This window comes from Haliotis rufescens, unplaced genomic scaffold, assembly GCF_023055435.1.
Source record: "Haliotis rufescens isolate VD_foot unplaced genomic scaffold, xgHalRufe1.0.p SCAF_11, whole genome shotgun sequence".
Lineage (NCBI taxonomy): Eukaryota > Metazoa > Mollusca > Gastropoda > Lepetellida > Haliotidae > Haliotis > Haliotis rufescens.
Genome location: NW_025963791.1, coordinates 43235149 through 43254607, shown reverse-complemented (window position 1 = coordinate 43254607; position 19459 = coordinate 43235149). Strand labels below are relative to the sequence as shown.

The window sequence follows — 19459 nt, the reverse complement described above, 5'->3', positions numbered from 1 at the left end:
GGCAAGGCATAACACAACATTCAAACTCACACAGTTCAGAGGCTTGATCACCGCAGCCTTTTTCTAGAATCACATCAGAGTAATGGCCGAAGGCTGGAGATCATGTTCTTGAAATAGAACGTCAGTACCACCAACGTGACGGTGTAGATATCAACCTTGTTGCACCAGTTTTCATTCCTTTGGATGTTAGTACAGATTCAGACACTTCATCAGCTGAGTCAGATGCTGGCTGAGGAAATCATCTGTCGAACTTCCCGATTAAAAAATACGAAACTTCCAATATTCATTCCGTGTCACAGTTTTTAACTATTCCATAATAGTTCCAAGCAAATATTACAACGTGTTTGTGTCAAATGTTTAATGTATGATAGGCCATAGGCCCCAATACATGAAGTGGATACAATACAGTCCAGGATAATTTAACAAGTAAAATCATGTGTTTCATTTCTGTACATTTCTGTCTTGAAGGCATATTTGAAATATAACATAAAAGATTTTTAATCTTGATAATTTGAGGCGCTGCCTTAAAGCGAATAAAATGTTGAACTGACAGTCAAATTACATGTTTATTTTGTAGGTATTGCTTTCGAATATATACTAGCTAGATTTGTGTGAGGTAGGAAAATGATTTATACGAGGAACCGTACAAGGTATTGAGCCAGAATTTTGCGGAGAGAACACTTGGTGATTGTAGTCATCTCAGTTATCGGTACATATGAACAGTCCAAGATGAAGGTCAGCTACCATCAATAACGCGTTTGTCCCCGGTTAGAATCGATGGCGGCCTGACATCTCCTGCCCATGGAAGAGACGAGTATGCGAATAACATCCTAGGGAATGGTAGCCCACTCGGCCTGCAACGCAAAAGCCAATTGCCGCATCTTCTGGGGTTGTGGTTGACGTTGGGGTAGCCATCTATCCAATTCATCCCACTGGTGATCTATCGGGTTCAAATCCGGGGATCTGGAGGGACAGGGGAGAACATCAACGTTCTTGTTGTTTAGACAGGGTCTTGCGACCCGTGATGTATGCGGTCGAGCGTTGTCCTGCTGAAATACACCGTTGCCGTTGGCAGCAATTTGGAGGTGTTGCTTGAGAATTTCGTTGATGTATCGATGAGCCGTAAGATTGCCCAGGATATTGACCAAACCTGTTACGCCAGGATGAGAGACCACCGCCAACATCATATCGCTACCCCCACCAAACCTGTCCACCCCCCCCCACCCCCCACCCCATCCCCCCCGCACCCCCACACACACACCCCACACACACACCCAACAACCCCCCCCCCCCCCCCCCCCCTACACACACACCCCCCATCGCAGTTGGGGCCATACCATGTGTTGACGACACCAGTGCAGTCGTTGTTGACGATGTTGTTGACTTAATATGATCCGTCGAACAGGACGTCTTGCTCTTGGACCTACTGCTCTTATACGGGTTCGTACGGTCTGGTCGGAGATTTTGCGCAGTCCGGGTATTCGGGGTGTTGTTGAGGTGGCTGTGGTCTTCCTTTCAGTCGGATGTAGTGATCTTGGTCGGGGGTAAAAAAATCATCAACAAACATCAGTAAAACTCATTTGTACTTCTCTTCGACAAGTTTCAAGAATTGCAGCGGACAACTCATTAATAAAATGTGAAAATAATGCAGCAGACATCTTAATTGCTACCCACGTCAACGCATACCTCAATAAAGTACAATAACAGCATATATAGTTTGATACCACCATCAGCTTAAGTCACCCTGCAGTCAAAGTATAGCTAGAGACCGTATACGGTCTGGGGTATATCCTTAAACATACCAGTATCAAATTATATGTTGTTTCAACCATCCCAAAAACCGTGAGTGACTGAGGTTTATGCCGTATTCCAATACTCCAGGCGTATGACGTCGGGAGACACTAGATACTGGCTCCAGATAGTGTAACTTGTGTAGACAGTTTGCCATCTAGGTTACACGCAGTTACAGGGCGGAGGTGCATGGGAAACCGTTGAGTCATGAGGTGTATTCATAAGCTGAGTGTGTTGAGTGTGTTGCAGGAACAGCCCGTCGTGACTGGTATCACACATCTGACCTAGAGGCAGGGGGCATGGGTGGCCCGGGCATCTGAGTCGCCGCAATTCACTGTGCGTCCCTTGGGCACACCAGAAACCTATGATTGTGGGTTCGATTCCCGGTTTGCCCCGATTATGTTTCTAGGTTTGTCAGCACAATACCCGTGTTCATCGGTATCACCGAGGTGGTAAACGTCTATTAAGCTGACACGCCGTGATATAACTTGTGTAGACAGTTTAACACGCCGTGATATACCTGGAATACTGTTAAAAGCGGCGTTAAACAGAACTCACTCACTCACTGACAAAAACGGTGGTTTGTCATGCGTATTTAAAACATGTTATATGACCTGTGTATCTGTTATTGTCAACGTGTGTGTTGACAGGGGAATAAGCTCAAACTGAGGACGAAGAATAAGATGAGTTCAAACTTCTGTAGTGGGTTGTACAATGAGCACAATACTATTGTGATTCCAACTTCACTACAAGCCAAGTCCAGCACCCTACTCGCTGCTATATTTGCAGGTGTCGTTAAGAATACCAGACTGACTAACAGTATAGATGTAATTATGTAATACAGTAATATAAAAAGGGTGTTACGAATAAACCATGACGTTGCCCTGGACATAGGAATAATGGATGTGATTCCCGACACGACCCAGGTGATATAGTGTTCGAGTCATAAAAGTCACCAGTAATTTGACTGTGTTGGACTGTGTTTGGACACAATTAAACGATGTTACACGTCTAGATAAACCTGTCGATGTGTTAGTCAACGCTGATCAGAAATGAAATAGTTCCGAAGTAATAATTCATGACATATATATATTTATATTTTAACCAAATAGATTGCTAAAAAGTCATTCTGTGACATTATCCTTTCTTCACCTCCTACAATTATCCGGGCCGTAGGGTAGCCTCGTCACCTCTATCACTGATCCGGGCTCTGGGGTAGCCTCGTCACCTATATACGTTATCCGGGCCATGGTGCAGCCTCGTCACCTCCTACAGTGATCCGGGCCGTGGGGTAGCCTCGTCACCTCTATCACTTATCCGGGCCCTGGGGTAGCCTCGTCACCTCTATCAGGGATCCTGTTCATGGGGTAGCCTCGTCACCTCTATCAGGGATCCTGGCCACGGAGTAGCCTCGTCACCTCTATCAGGGATCCGGGTCATGGTGTAGCATCGTCACCTCCTACAGTGATCCGGTCCATGATGTAGCTCCGTCACCTCTATCAGGGATCCTGGCCATGGTGTAACATCGTCACCTCTATCAGGGATCCTGGCCATGGGGTAGCCTCGTCACCTATATCAGGGATCCTGGACATGGGGTAGCCTAGTCACCTCTATCAGGGATCCGGGCCATGATGTAGCCTCGTCACCTCTATCACTGATCCGGGCCATGGTGTAACATCGTCACCTCTATCAGGGATCCGGGCCATAGATAGTCTCGTCACCTCTATCAGGGATCCGGGCCATGGTGTAGCCTCGTCACCTCTATCACTGATCCTTGCCATGGTGTAACATCGTCACCTCTATCAGGGATCCTGGCCATAGATAGACTCGTCACCTCTATCAGGGATCCGGGCCATGGTGTAGCATCGTCACCTCTATCAGGGATCCTGGCCATGGGGTAGCCTCGTCACCTCTATCAGGGATCCTGGCCATGATGTAGCCTCGTCACCTCTATCAGGGATCCTGGCCATGGGATAGCATCGTCACCTCTATCAGGGATCCTGGCCCTGGAGTAGCCTCGTCACCTCTATCAGGGATCCTGGCCATGGGGTAGCCTCGTCACCTCTATCAGGGATCCTGGCCATGGGGTAGCCTCGTCATCTCTATCAGGGATCCAGGCCATGGGGTAGCCAGATCGCTAATTCGTTTGATCACGCCGAGGATCCGGGATTCAGAATGTGTGACATGACTGGACTAGTGCTGAAAGCGAGCCAAACTCATTCACTCACTTTTTGTCAATATGCTCCATGTCTATAACGAACTCATGACCCTATTTACTCGACACTCCGTCACAGATACACGGACACACGTGTGTTGACTTCATGGCTCAGAATGAAGAACATATGTTTACTGGTGTTGATGACACAGGCATATGAACATGGGAGGGTTCAGAATGAAGAACATATGTGTTTACTGGTGTTGATGACACAGGCATATGAACATGGGAGGGTTCAGAATGAAGAACATATGTGTTTACTGGTGTTGATGACACTGGCATATGAACATAGGAGGGTTCAGAATGAAGTACACGGCACTGTTACAGACAAACGTTCACGACAGGATTTAGAATGAAGTATATCCGTTTACTGACACCGAGTACAAAACAATTTTAGCCCTACGGCTGTCGTAAGTCTATGTTAAGGTATGAGAGTTACGATCACCTCAACGCTAAGATCACTTTGTACAACGGCACCAGGTGTGTAGTTAGTTAGTCATCCCGCCCACATCCGGGTTCTGGATGACAGGAAAAGCAGCGTCCTCAGGGCAAACATCAAGGCCTGGTATAGATTTCTCCACATTAAGTGTCGCCAGATGGGAAGTATATGTCGAACTTGATGTGTGATTCATGTTATACACCATTGAATGAAGTCACAGGTGTGTCCTACAGCTTGCATAACGCACATTCTGTACACAATCTCTGCATCAACTCCTTTATACACGACAAACGTCGCGTGACATTAATATCGTACTTAGCAGCCCTGAAGCCATAGATTAAGATAAAGAGGTTTTATTGTACAATAAGGTAAAGTCTGAAGCCAGAATTCTATATTAAACCGGTGCATCTTGCTGTACAAGAAAGATCTTAGCTTGTTTCTTCCGTGTTTTGTCTGAAAACCCGAACGCTTGTGAATTTACGTATCGACTGGGATATTGTTGCTGAAAATAACCCTACGTGTGATCTTCCAGAACAGTCCTGTGTATATATGCTCTGTGTCATCGTCGAGCCTAGTTGTTGCGCTCTGATTATTTTAAAGCACAACAGAATAAGGATAACACTGCATAACGCGGTTGAACTGTGTGCTAGTATTTAAATACCTTTGTTTTACGGGGGATAAACACGGGGAGTGAGAGAGTCTGGTTTTAAACCGCTTTAAGCAGTATCCAGCGGGGGACACGAGAAATAGGCTTCACACATTGTACCCATGTGGGGAATCGAACCCGGGTCTTCGAGGTTACAAATGAACGCTTTAACCACTAGGCTACCCCGCCGCCCGAAATACACTAGACGAATGTTAGGCTTTGCATGTTCGGGCCTATTTAACATCACTTTGTTTGTCGTTTCAAATGTCACAGTAGTTGCCAATCTTGCAGTCCGTGATTCGCCGAATTACCCTGTGTATCAGTGTCACATATGACACTAATGATGACGTCTAGAGTTGGACAGGAACGTTAGTCTCAAGTTAATTTGGCGGTAATTCTTTGGCACTACAAGATCATGAAATGTGTTAAAGAATAGACGTATACATTGTTATAGCAACACGAATACAGTCCGATGGAGGAGTTTCTGTCGTGTATCCGTGTATTCCCATCCATTGTGATACACTGGTATGCACATACCACACTGTTCCTGCGACATTGTAAACGTTGAATGTATTATATTGTGACCCAGGTTACATTGACCCGCTACACGGGGAATATTCAGCTGATTTAATATGACGACCGTCTTTAACCGGACATAACTCTCCTAGCATGTTCCCGAAGTTTAATTTTAATATCTAACTTTACGCATCGGTGGGCAGTAATGAGATAGTGTTGCTGAAGTGAACACATATCCCTCTGTGAGATTATATCACGGCTGTGTGATCCAGATTATCTGCTCTGTTTTGTTGCGCTCTGATTATCTCACGTGATTGTTGTTAAACTTGAATTGATATGAATATTAAAGTCACAAAGGTCGCTAGCTCCTCCTCCTTGGGAAATCTGAAACTTCCCCTTAATTTCTAAGAAACTTTACGTTTTCACTCACGACAATTGCTCTGACATATAAACTCGGAGGTCATGGCCACCGAGGACAGAATACCACACAGTGACAACTGTATGTGTCTCTGTGTGTTTAAGTAGGGAATGACAAAAGGATGTAACTGCCATCGGCTTGCACATGTGCACAAACATAAAACACATAACATACATAACTCGGCATGCACTCGATTGTGCTTCAACGTACATTTCAGACATTAGTCATTTAGGGTTTGGTGCGACTGAGGGTGCTGTCGTTTAATGTTGGAGGACAAGCCAACGTCATGGTGTTCTTATACGTGTACGTTTAAAGCGTTTATTAAAGACCAGAAGGTCAACATCAGTTTGTCCAGTACGATACAGAATGTACAGTTTAGCCACATCAGTATGACCAGTAGAATACAGAATGTACAGTCTAGCCACATCAGTATGACCAGTAGAATACAAAATGTACAGTCTAGCCACATCAGTGACCAGTAGAATACAGAATGTACAGTCTAGCCACATCAGTATGACCAGTAGAATACAGAATGTACAGTCTAGCCACATCAGTATGACCGGTAGGATACAGAATGTACAGTCTAGCCACATCAGTATGACCAGTAGAATACAGAATGTACAGTCTAGCCACATCAGTATGACCGGTAGAATACAGAATGTACAGTCTAGCCATATCAGTATGACCAGTAGAATACAGAATGTACAGTCAAGCCACATCAGTATGACCATGTAGGATACATAATGTATACTCAAGAAACATCAGTATGACCAGTAGAAAACGAAATGTAGAGTCTAGCCACATCAGTATGACCAGTAGAATACAGAATGTGTAGTCTAGCAAAATCAGTATGACCGGTAGGATACATAATATAGATGACCCGTGAAGATCCGGGGTAGAATAGGTCTTCAGTAACCCATGTTTGCCGTAAAAGGTGACTATGCTTGTCGTAAAAGGCGACTAGCGGGATCGGGTGGTCAGGCTCGCTGACTTGGTTGATGTCTGTCATCGATCCCAATTGCGTGGATCGATGTTCATCATGTCAATCAATGGATTGTTTGGTAAAGACTCGATTATTTACAAACCACCGTTATATAGGTGTAATATTGCTGAGTGTGACGTTAAACAACAAACCAACCAACATAATGTAGAGTCTAGTCATTTAAGTATGACCAGTAGAATACAGAATGTAGGGTGTAGCCACTTCAGCATGACCAGTAGAATACAGAATGTAGGCTCTAGCCACTTCAGCATGACCAGTAGAATACAGAATGTAGGGTCTAGCCACTTCAGCATGACCAGTAGGATGCAGAATGTAGGGTCTAGCCACTTCAGCATGACCAGTAGAATACAGAATGTAGGGTCTAGCCACTTCAGCATGACCAGTAGAATACAGAATGTACAGTCTAGCCACTTCAGCATGACCGGTAGAATACAGAATGTACAGTCTAGCCACTTCAGCATGACAAGTAGGATGCAGAATGTAGAGTCTAGCCACTTCAGCATGACCAGTAGAATACAGAATGTAGGGTCTAGCCACATCAGTATGACCAGTAGAATACAGAATGTACAGTCTAGCCACTTCAGTATGACCAGTAGAATCCAGAATGTACAGTCTAGCCACATCAGTATGACCAGTAGAATACAAAATGTACAGTCTAGCCACATCAGTATGACCAGTAGAATACAGAATGTACAGTCTAGCCACATCAGTATGACCAGCAGAATACAGAATGTACAGTCTAGCCACATCAGTATGACCAGTAGAATACAGAATGTAGGGTCTAGCCACAACAGTATGACCAGTAGAATACAGAATGTACAGTCTAGCCACATCAGTATGACCAGTAGAATACAGAATGTACAGTCCAGCCACATCAGTATGACCATGTAGGATACATAATGTATAATCAAGAAACATCAGTATGACCAGTAGAATACGAAATGTAGAGTCTAGCCACATCAGTATGACCAGTAGAATACAGAATGTACAGTCTAGCCACATCTCTATTACCAGTAGGATGCAGAATGTACAGTCTAGCCACATCAGTATGACCAGTAGAATACAGAATGTACAGTCTAGCCACATCAGTATGACCGGTATGATACATAACGTATAATCAAGAAACATCAGTATGACCAGTAGAATACAAAATGTACAGTCTAGCCACATCAGTATGACCAGTAGAATACAGAATGTACAGTCTAGCCACATCAGTATGACCGGTAGGATACATAATGTAGATGACCCGTGAAGATCCGGGGTAAAATAGGTCTTCAGTAACCCATGTTTGCCGTAAAAGGTGACTATGCTTGTCGTAAAAGGCGACTAGCGGGATCGGGTGGTCAGGCTCGCTGACTTGGTTGATGTCTGTCATCGATCCCAATTGCGTGGATCGATGTTCATCATGTCAATCAATGGATTGTTTGGTAAAGACTCGATTATTTACAAACCACCGTTATATAGGTGTAATATTGCTGAGTGTGACGTTAAACAACAAACCAACCAACCAACATAATGTAGAGTCTAGTCATTTAAGTATGACCAGTAGAATACAGAATGTAGGGTGTAGCCACTTCAGCATGACCAGTAGAATACAGAATGTAGGCTCTAGCCACTTCAGCATGACCAGTAGGATGCAGAATATAGGGTCTAGCCACTTCAGCATGACCAGTAGAATACAGAATGTAGGGTGTAGCCACTTCAGCATGACCAGTAGAATACAGAATGTAGGGTCTAGCCACTTCAGCATGACCAGTAGAATACAGAATGTAGGGTCTAGCCACATCAGTATGACCAGTAGAATACAGAATGTACAGTCTAGCCACATCAGTATGACCAGTAGAATACAGAATGTACAGTCTAGCCACATCAGTATGACCAGTAGAATACAGAATGTATAGTCTAGCCACATCAGTATGACCAGTAGAATACAGAATAAATAGTCTAGCCACATCTCTATTACCAGTAGGATGCAGAATGTAGAGTTTAGCCGCTTCAGTCTGACCAGTAGAATGCATAATGTATAGTCTAGTCACATCACCATGACCAGTAGGATATATAATGTAGAGTCCATCCACTTCAGTATGGCCATTAGAATACAGAATGTCCAGTCTAGCCACATCAACATGATCAGTAGAAAACAGATTGTAGAGTCCAGCCACTTCAACATGACCAGTAGGAAACAGAATGTATAGTCTAGCCACATCAGTATGACCAGTAGAAATACAGAATGTACAGTCTAGCCACATCAGTATGACCAGTAGAATACAGAATGTACAGTCTAGCCACATCAGTATGACCAGTAGAAATACAGAATGTACAGTCTAGCCACATCAGTATGACCAGTAGAATACAGAATGTACAGTCTAGCCACATCAACATGATCAGTAGAAAACAGATTGTAGAGTCCAGCCACTTCAACATGACCAGTAGGAAACAGAATGTATAGTCTAGCCACATCAGTATGACCAGCAGAATAGATAATGTATAGTCCAGCCACTTCAGTATAACCGGTAGGAAACAGAATGTAGAGTCTAGTCAGTATGACCATGTAGGATACATAATGTATAATCTGGAAAAATCAGTATGACCAGTAGAATACAAAATGTAGAGTCTAGCCACATCTGTATGACCAGTAGAATACAGAATGTACAGTCTAGCCACATCAGTATGACCAGTAGAAATACAGAATGTACAGTCTAGCCACATCAGTATGACCAGTAGAATACAGAATGTACAGTCTAGCCACATCAGTATGACCAGTAGAATACAGAATAAATAGTCTAGCCACATCTCTATTACCAGTAGGATGCAGAATGTAGAGTTTAGCCGATTCAGTATGACCAGTAGAATACAGAATGTATAGTCTAGACACATCACCATGACCAGTAGGATACAGAATGTAGAGTCCATCCACTTCAGTATGGCCATTAGAATACAGAATGTCCAGTCTAGCCACATCAACATGATCAGTAGAAAACAGATTGTAGAGTCCAGCCACTTCAACATGACCAGTAGGAAACAGAATGTATAGTCTAGCCACATCAGTATGACCAGTAGAAATACAGAATGTACAGTCTAGCCACATCAGTATGACCAGTAGAATACAGAATGTACAGTCTAGCCACATCAGTATGACCAGTAGAAATACAGAATGTACAGTCTAGCCACATCAGTATGACCAGTAGAATACAGAATGTCCAGTCTAGCCACATCAACATGATCAGTAGAAAACAGATTGTAGAGTCCAGCCACTTCAACATGACCAGTAGGAAACAGAATGTATAGTCTAGCCACATCAGTATGACCAGCAGAATAGATAATGTATAGTCCAGCCACTTCAGTATAACCGGTAGGAAACAGAATGTAGAGTCTAGTCAGTATGACCATGTAGGATACATAATGTATAATCTGGAAAAATCAGTATGACCAGTAGAATACAAAATGTAGAGTCTAGCCACATCTGTATGACCAGTAGAATACAGAATGTACAGTCTAGCCACATCAGTATGACCAGTAGAAATACAGAATGTACAGTCTAGCCACATCAGTATGACCAGTAGAATACAGAATGTACAGTCTAGCCACATCAGTATGACCAGTAGAATACAGAATAAATAGTCTAGCCACATCTCTATTACCAGTAGGATGCAGAATGTAGAGTTTAGCCGATTCAGTATGACCAGTAGAATACAGAATGTATAGTCTAGACACATCACCATGACCAGTAGGATACAGAATGTAGAGTCCATCCACTTCAGTATGGCCATTAGAATACAGAATGTCCAGTCTAGCCACATCAACATGATCAGTAGAAAACAGATTGTAGAGTCCAGCCACTTCAACATGACCAGTAGGAAACAGAATGTATAGTCTAGCCACATCAGTATGACCAGTAGAAATACAGAATGTACAGTCTAGCCACATCAGTATGACCAGTAGAATACAGAATGTACAGTCTAGCCACATCAGTATGACCAGTAGAAATACAGAATGTACAGTCTAGCCACATCAGTATGACCAGTAGAATACAGAATGTCCAGTCTAGCCACATCAACATGATCAGTAGAAAACAGATTGTAGAGTCCAGCCACTTCAACATGACCAGTAGGAAACAGAATGTATAGTCTAGCCACATCAGTATGACCAGCAGAATAGATAATGTATAGTCCAGCCACTTCAGTATAACCGGTAGGAAACAGAATGTAGAGTCTAGTCAGTATGACCATGTAGGATACATAATGTATAATCTGGAAACATCAGTATGACCAGTAGAATACAAAATGTAGAGTCTAGCCACATCTGTATGACCAGCAGTATACAAAATATATTGTCTCGCCACATCAGGTGGTTCAGACACTTTTTCTCATGTCGCCTTCTTCATTGTTTGTTCCTTTTCCATGCTTTAGTTCGGAGGACAAGCCGACGTTATGCTGTTCTTAGACGTTTATGAAAGACCAATAGGTTACAGAATTTACAGTGTAACGATATCAGTACGGACACTTTCGCTCATATAACATTGTCGCCTTCTATATTGTTCATGGCTGAAATATTGCCGATGTTAAACTTTAACTCACTCACTCTATATTGTTCCTGCTGTTGAGTGTATTAAGTGACACATGCAACTTTAACCCGGCCGTTCTTCAGGTTTTGTTACGACTGACATCCGACTCCCTGAACAAATAGGTGACTATACCAAATAAAGGGTGAAATACGTTATGCAAACGTTCGCTTTCTGGTTTGCGAGGCCTTTATGAAATGGGACACTTTGGGGAGTAAGTGGTCATAACAATCAGTTAGAAACTCGTGGTAACAGTGCACCAGGAATCAAAGGGTTTCCGATACTTGATAACAGTGCACCAGGAATCAAAGGGTTTCCGATACTTGATAACAGTGCACCAGGAATCAAGGGGTTTTCGATGCTTGATAACAGTGCACCAGGAATCAAAGGGTTTCCGATGCTTGATAACAGTGCACCAGGAATCAAAGGGTTTCCGATGCTTGATAACAGTGCACCAGGAATCAAGGGGTTTCCGATGCTTGATAACAGTGCACCAGGAATCAAGGGGTTTTCGATGCTTGATAACAGTGCACCAGGAATCAAAGGGTTTCCGATGCTTGATAACAGTGCACCAGGAATCAAAGGGTTTCCGATGCTTGATAACAGTGCACAAGGAATCTAGGTTTTTTCGATGCTTGATAACAGTGCACCAGGAATCAAGGGATTTCCGATGCTTCATAACAGTGCACCAGGAATCAAAGGGTTTCCGATGCTTGATAACAGTGCACCAGGAATCTAGGTATTTTCGATGCTTGATAACAGTGCACCAGGAATCAAGGGGTTTTCGATGCTTGATAACAGTGCACCAGGAATCAAAGGGTTTCCGATGCTTGATAACAGTGCACCAGTAATCAAAGGGTTTCCGATGCTTGATAACAGTGAACCAGGAATCAAAGGGTTTTCGATGCTTGATAACAGTGCACCAGGAATCAAGGGGTTTTCGATGCTTGGTAACAGTGCACCAGGAATCAAAGGGTTTCCGATGCTTGATAACAGTGCACCAGGAATCTAGGTTTTTTCGATGCTTGAAAACAGTGCACCAGGAATCAAGGGGTTTTCGATGCTTGATAACAGTGCACCAGGAATCAAAGGGTTTTCGATGCTTGAAAACAGTGCACCAGGAATCAAAGGGTTTCCGATGCTTGAAAACAGTGCACCAGGAGTCAAGGGGTTTTCGATGCTTGATAACAGTGCACCAGGAATCAAAGGGTTTTCGATGCTTGATAACAGTGCACCAGGAATCAAGGGGTTTTCGATGCTTGGTAACAGTGCACCAGGAATCAAAGGGTTTCCGATGCTTGATAACAGTGCACCAGGAATCAAAGGGTTTCCGATGCTTGAAAACAGTGCACCAGGAGTCAAGGGGTTTTCGATGCTTGATAACAGTGCACCAGGAATCAAAGGGTTTTCGATGCTTGATAACAGTGCACCAGGAATCAAGGGGTTTTCGATGCTTGGTAACAGAGACCCAGGAAACAAGGGATTTTCAATATTCGGCAACAGTGCATAGCGGACAATGATAGCTTGAAAGAGCTGTAACCAACACCAGCATCAGATAAGAATTGCAGTTGACAGGGGCATCGACTGATATCACCTACCTGAGGTGTTTGTCCTCATGGATGCAGGTCACGTCATCCCATGTCGGTGTCCTCTATCACTTACAACGTAATTTCACCCCCTTTTCAAGTTAAAAATGAATTAAATGACAAACTGTGTTTTCGGGGAGGTAGCGTATTACAAGGTTTAGACACAAGATGTTATTGTAGGGGTGACAAGTGGACTATTGCTTGTTTTAGATGTGAGCAGTATAATACTGTCTGAAATGTGATTCATTCCTAAATTTTGAGAAATCGATTGACACAAGTTTCCTGAAACGATTGCATACACACGACAATACAATATGTCCTTTTACTAAATCCGAAGACCAGGGTGATGTGTCAACACGGCCCTTGCACACAAGTATCGTTTCTCAACTAACACCTTCATTCCAAACGATAACAAGTTGTGAAAAGGGTAATCTGTGAACAAATCCTCAAGGTCAATATGTCCAATCTCCTTACGTGGACGGACAACATTCCTGATCTGATTGATAACGATAGAAAACATCTGGATCAAATCAATGAGAAATGCTGTGTGCGACTAAGCGAAAACCACAACCCCGTTTTTAACAATGCAGTAACTACTCTACCAACTATAATTCGTGGAATTCACAAGTAAAGTACAGTGTTTCCCATTGCCCGTTATCACAGACATCACACATCTTGGTTTATACTACGGTGACTATGACGCACACAGAAGCAGAATAGAACGTCAATGAGGAGAATCAGCTTTATTCTTAGCTTCCCACTTCAGCATTTATAAATAAAACAATGATTATTTGATACATGTTCTATATAGTTAAATAATCTTAATCAAATAGCACAGCTAAGAAAACGTATATTTTATCGGTTTACACTCCTTGTTCTTTAAGCTCACGTGTGTCCTATGCGAACAGATGATGGGAGAAATTTCCTGTTCTTGACCTACAGGTACAGGTGCCCAATCCTACACATTGCATGGGTTGAACGTCGGCAATCACAAGTAAGGTCAAAGACAACAAGAAACTCAGGACAACCAACATCCTCCTAAACAATGAAAGCATCCCCACAGCGCCGTACAAACAGTGCAGTAACACTACTGGGGCCAAGGAATCTGAGGCCCCCGCTCCCCACGAGACTGTGCGAGTGGTCCGTCACGGGTGGGGGCACACCCTATACCCGGCGTTCCTGATACGGGCGTGACTGAAACCAGTATTGTGTTGCCGCTCAGTCAACTCGACGGTTGGGCGCTACCTCTCTCTAACAAGTGTAGTCCCTGTCTCACCATGGACGGACATATACGTCTTCTTTTGGCAGTGGGGATTTCGATTTTCGCTACGGTAAGCAAACCATTATTGATCTTATCCGTAGTTGTATTTTGTGACGTCGTTATCGATCCCTGATCAAGGTAGCTGAGGACATCGGACAGGATTATAGCAGATCTGTAATCGCTTTACCTTCGTGTCATGTCAGTGGTATGTAATGGATACCGTATGGATGTCATACCACTCTGACGAGATAGAACACACGTTTCGAATACTTATCAAAGTTTATGCAACCTGTGATAGTTAGCCAGATGGCCAATATAATCTGGAGAATTACCTTTCGTCCCATAGAAGATGCTAACCCCAGACAGTTTGTCCCATACACGATGCTAACCCCAGACAGGTTCGCAATCCTCTTTATAAGGAAGTATGAACGTCCTGCCCAAAGCGTCTGAGAGGTCTTCAGGTGGACAAGAGGGTCAGCTTGAGGCTCAAGTCCGAATAGTTCCCGGTCAGTCATGCGGAACCTCCATGTCCTTATGGTAATCAGTTACACATTCAGTAGTACTGGTATTTGAAGCATTTTATCCACCTACATGTACGTTGTAACCACTGGTGTGAGTGGAGTCTTGCTCTGCCTGGTATGGTAACACACACCTTGCGGACTTGAACTCGGCCAATAGGATGTAGCTGCGCTGCGAACTTAGCTAAATTATTTATCAAACAGCATTTATTCACTACGGGAGTTAATTGACGACTCAGGGACATGTTAGGTCATGTTAGTGACTGTACTGCACTTAATAACATTGTTCTGCATTGTCTTGTGCTCATTGCTGCTGAACTGCATATTTCTGTACCACAGTTTTATGTGTAGCATCTTATGTTGCTATTTACTGCACTCCACTGTACTGTGTCCTAGTGTAATATGGGACACTCGTGGCGCTTTAGAGAGTCGCGTCCCTTGGGCACGCCAGAAACCTATGATTGTGGGTTTGAATCCCGGTTCGCCCCGATTATGTTTCTAGGTTTGTCAGCACCATATCCGTGCTCGTGGGTTTCACCGAAGTGGTAAACGTCTGAGACCTCCCACATTTAGCTGACACGCCGCAATATAACTGGAATACTGTTAAAACCGGTGTTAAAACCCAACACACTCACTCACTCTTGTGTAGAATGTTCGACTACTAAACTGTACAATGTTCTGGTATAGAATGTTTGACTTTGCTGTACTAAACTGTACAGTGTTCAAGTATAGAATGTTCGACTTTGCTGTACTAAATTGTACTGTGTTTTAGTGTAGAATGCTCGACTTTGCTGAACTAAACTGCACAGTGTTCAAGTATAGAATGTTCGACTTTGTTGTACGATGTTCGACTTTGCCGTCCTAAACAGTAGAGTGTTCTAATATAGAATGTTCGACTTTGCTGTACTAAACTGTAGGGTGTTCTGGTATAGAATGTTCGAATCTGCTGTATTAAACTGTACACGGTTCTAGTAGCGAATGCTCGACTTTGCTGTATTAAACTGTACATTGTCTAGTGTGGATTCTTCGAATTAGCTGTACTAAACTGAACAGTGTCTAGTATAGAATGGTCGACTTTGCTGTATTAAATTGTACAGTGTTAGAGTAAAGAATGTTCGACTTTGCTGTACTCCACTGTATAGTGTCTAGTACAATATGTTCGAGTTTGCTGTACTAAACTGTAGAGTGTTCTAACGTAGAATTGTCGACTTAGCTGTACTATTTGAGTGAAGTGTCTAGTATAGGATGTTCGACTTGGCTGTACTCCACTGTACAGTGTCTAGTATAGAATGTTCTACTTAGCTGTACTTATTGAGTACAGTGTCTAGTATAGGATGTTCGACTTTGCTGTACTAAACTGTATAGTTCCCGAGTAAATATTGTTCGACTTTGCTGTGCTAAACTGTAATATGTCTAGTACAGAATGTTCGACTTAGCTGTTCTTAACTGTACAGTGTCTTGTATAGAATGTTCGACTTAGCTGTACTAAACTGTATAGTTCTCTAGTAAATAATTTTCGACTTAGCTGTACTAAACTGTAGAGTGTCTGGTATAGAATGTTCGACTTTGCTGTATTTAACTGTACATTGTCTAGTACAGATTGTTCGACTTAGCTGTACTAAACTGTAGAGTGTCTGGTATAAAATGTTCGACTTTGCTGTACTTAACTGTACATTGTCTAGTACAGAATGTTCGACTTAGCTGTACTAAACTGTACAGTGTCTAGTATAGAATTCTCGACTTTGCTGTACCAAATTGTGCAGTGTTCTAGTGTAGAATGTTCAACTTTGCAGTACTAAACTGTACAGTTTTCAAGCATCTGTTGACAACTTCGCTATACAGTCCTGTACTGTACTCACTTATTCTGTACACCAGTGGGGTGCACTCAAGTGTGGCACTCCTGTGTGTTGTACCATGTGCTCACCTGAAGTCATTTTACAAATATTGAACTGACATACATGGTAGTTTCGTCGAGAAATTGTATTACCGAAAGGGAATGCAACAAAATGAAATGCGCGAAAAAGTGCAACTTGGCGAACATATTAAGAAGTATTTATCAACAATGAATTGACCAATATCCAGTTATGGTGATGTTAAACTGATGATAAATTCAGTCATCAGCGAAACCATGAAGTGTGCATGAGAGGCTGATCGTGAAGCGGCGAGGTGGACAAGCGATGGGGGAAGAAGGGATGAAGCTGAAGGGGCGTGAATACCGGGGGTGAGAGGTCATTGTGGGCAGGAGAATAGACCTTTGTGCTGGTATCTGTCCACATCAGTGTCCATCATCCACCTGTCAGGGTACTTGTGTCTGAACACAAGTGTCTACTCCAAACAGATGGAGTGTAACGTGTGTCATTATGTTCACACTGTACATGTGGACACGAAAACAGCTCTGTGTCACGAATCAGTGTGAAACGAAGGTTTCAAGACAGAACAGTGGTGTGGGAACCTTCTGGTGGTAACATCATGCGACCCAGACGCTGCAACCAGAACAAACGAAGGCAGTCGCTCCTGAAGCTGGTTCATAGGTTGTTGGTGCCTTGAGGAACACGATACAAGCTCAGTGAGTCAGTGAAGGGGGCTTTACTCCGCTTCTAGCAGTATGCAAGACATATGACTGCGGGACCCCCGACACCGGGCGTCACACATTGTCCAGACGATAGGCTACTCCACCTACTCTTGATGTGATGAGCACGGAGTTCCATATTTCAAGGACACTGGTGCTGTCACCAAAGGAAACCCAACGCTCTTGTTCTGTACATGCACACTCACACATTTGTCTACAAGACGTTATTGAATGGCATTGAATAGTCTACGGGTCATGCTATGACCAATACTATTTCCATGTGTATAATTTCAAATCAACGGATAATTTTCTTAAAGTTGCTCTCTAGCCCCTCCGCATGACGAGACCAGTAATCTTGCAATTGGTTCAGCCACTAAGCCCAGGCGGGGGACTTCCTGGTTGAGCGCAGTCAGCGTCGGGTGACAATACCCCTATCAAGCCGCTCGCCGAAGCGTAAAGTCACGATAGGCGGAGCTTGGTAAATGAAAGGCCCTGGATTTGAACACAAACTGCTTGTTAAAGAAATCACGTGAAGGACATGTTATCGTCAAATCAACGAAAATAACAAAAGCTGCACTTACTTCGTGGTATTAAATATTGTGTAACATGTGTGGTGGAAATGTTTACTTCTGCGCAGATATATTAAAATGGCGCGTGACCGACTTCAGTGATCTTGTTAGCACACACTCACATAGAAAGGACAAGGTTGTTGGAACACTGTTTACTTTGAATGAAAATGAACACCGCTCTTGTATTTAATCACCTCCCGCCTTTCTCCCCGCCGTCTGCACCACCCGTGTCTGTCCCACACATCCCTGCCTCACCCATTGCTGCCCCACCAAACCCTAAACCACCCATCAATGCCCAATCCATCAATGACCCACCCATTCTTGCCCCACCTTTCTCTGCCCCAGCCAACCCTACACCACCCACCCCTGCCTCACCCATTGCTGCCCCACCAAACCCTAAACCACCCATCAATGCCCAATCCATCAATGACCCACCCATTCTTGCCCCACCTTTCTCTGCCCCAGCCAACCCTACACCACCCACCCCTGCCTCACCCATTGCTGCCCCACCAAACCCTAAACCACCCATCAATGCCCAATCCATCAATGACCCACCCATTCTTGCCCCACCTCTCTCTGCCCCAGCCAACCCTAAACCACACATCCCTGCCTAGACAATCGCTGCCCCACCAAGCCCTACCCCTCCTTTCTCTAACCCAGCTATCCCTACACCATCCAACTCGACACTACCTATCTCTTACCCAGCTATCCCTACACAATCCAACTCGACACTACCTATCTCTACAACACCCATCTCTACACCACCTATCTCTTACCCAGCTATCCCTAAACCACCCAACTCGACACCACCTATCTCTTACCCAGCTTTCCCTACACCATCCAACTCGACACTCCCTATCTCTACAACACCCATCTCTACACCACCTATCTCCTACCCAGCTATCCCTAAACCACACAACTCCTACCCACCCATCTCTACACCACCCAACTCTACACCACCAATCTCTAAACCACCCAGCTCTACACCACCTATCTCTACACCAACCATCTCTACACAACACATCTCTTACCCAGCTATCCCTACACCACCCATCTCTAAACCACCCAACTCTACACCACCCATCTCTACACAACACATCTCCTACCAAGCTATCCCTACACCACCCAACTCTACACAACCCATCTCTACACCACCCGTCTCTAAACCACCCATTCCAACACCACCCAACTCTACACCACCTATCTCTAACCCAGCCATTCCTACACCACCCAACTCAAGCCCAGCTATCCCTACACCACCCCACTCTACACCACCCAACTCTACACCACCCAACTCTACACCACTCATCTCTAAACCACCCATCTCTAACCCAGCCATTCCTACACCACCCAACTCTACACCACCC

General features: G+C 43.9%; 1 protein-coding gene across 2 annotated transcripts in view; it reads left to right on the top strand.

Annotated features, from left to right (window-relative positions):
* Positions 1 to 14363: 14363 nt before the first annotated feature.
* LOC124121080 overlaps positions 14364 to 19459 on the top strand; it is a 124035-nt gene continuing 118939 nt past the window's right edge. For both annotated transcript variants that reach the window (XM_046484032.2, XM_046484033.2), the window contains exon 1: positions 14364 to 14506. In XM_046484032.2, coding sequence (XP_046339988.2) covers positions 14453 to 14506 — 54 coding nt within the window. In that variant the 5' untranslated portion in view covers positions 14364 to 14452. The remainder of the gene's footprint in view (positions 14507 to 19459) is intronic.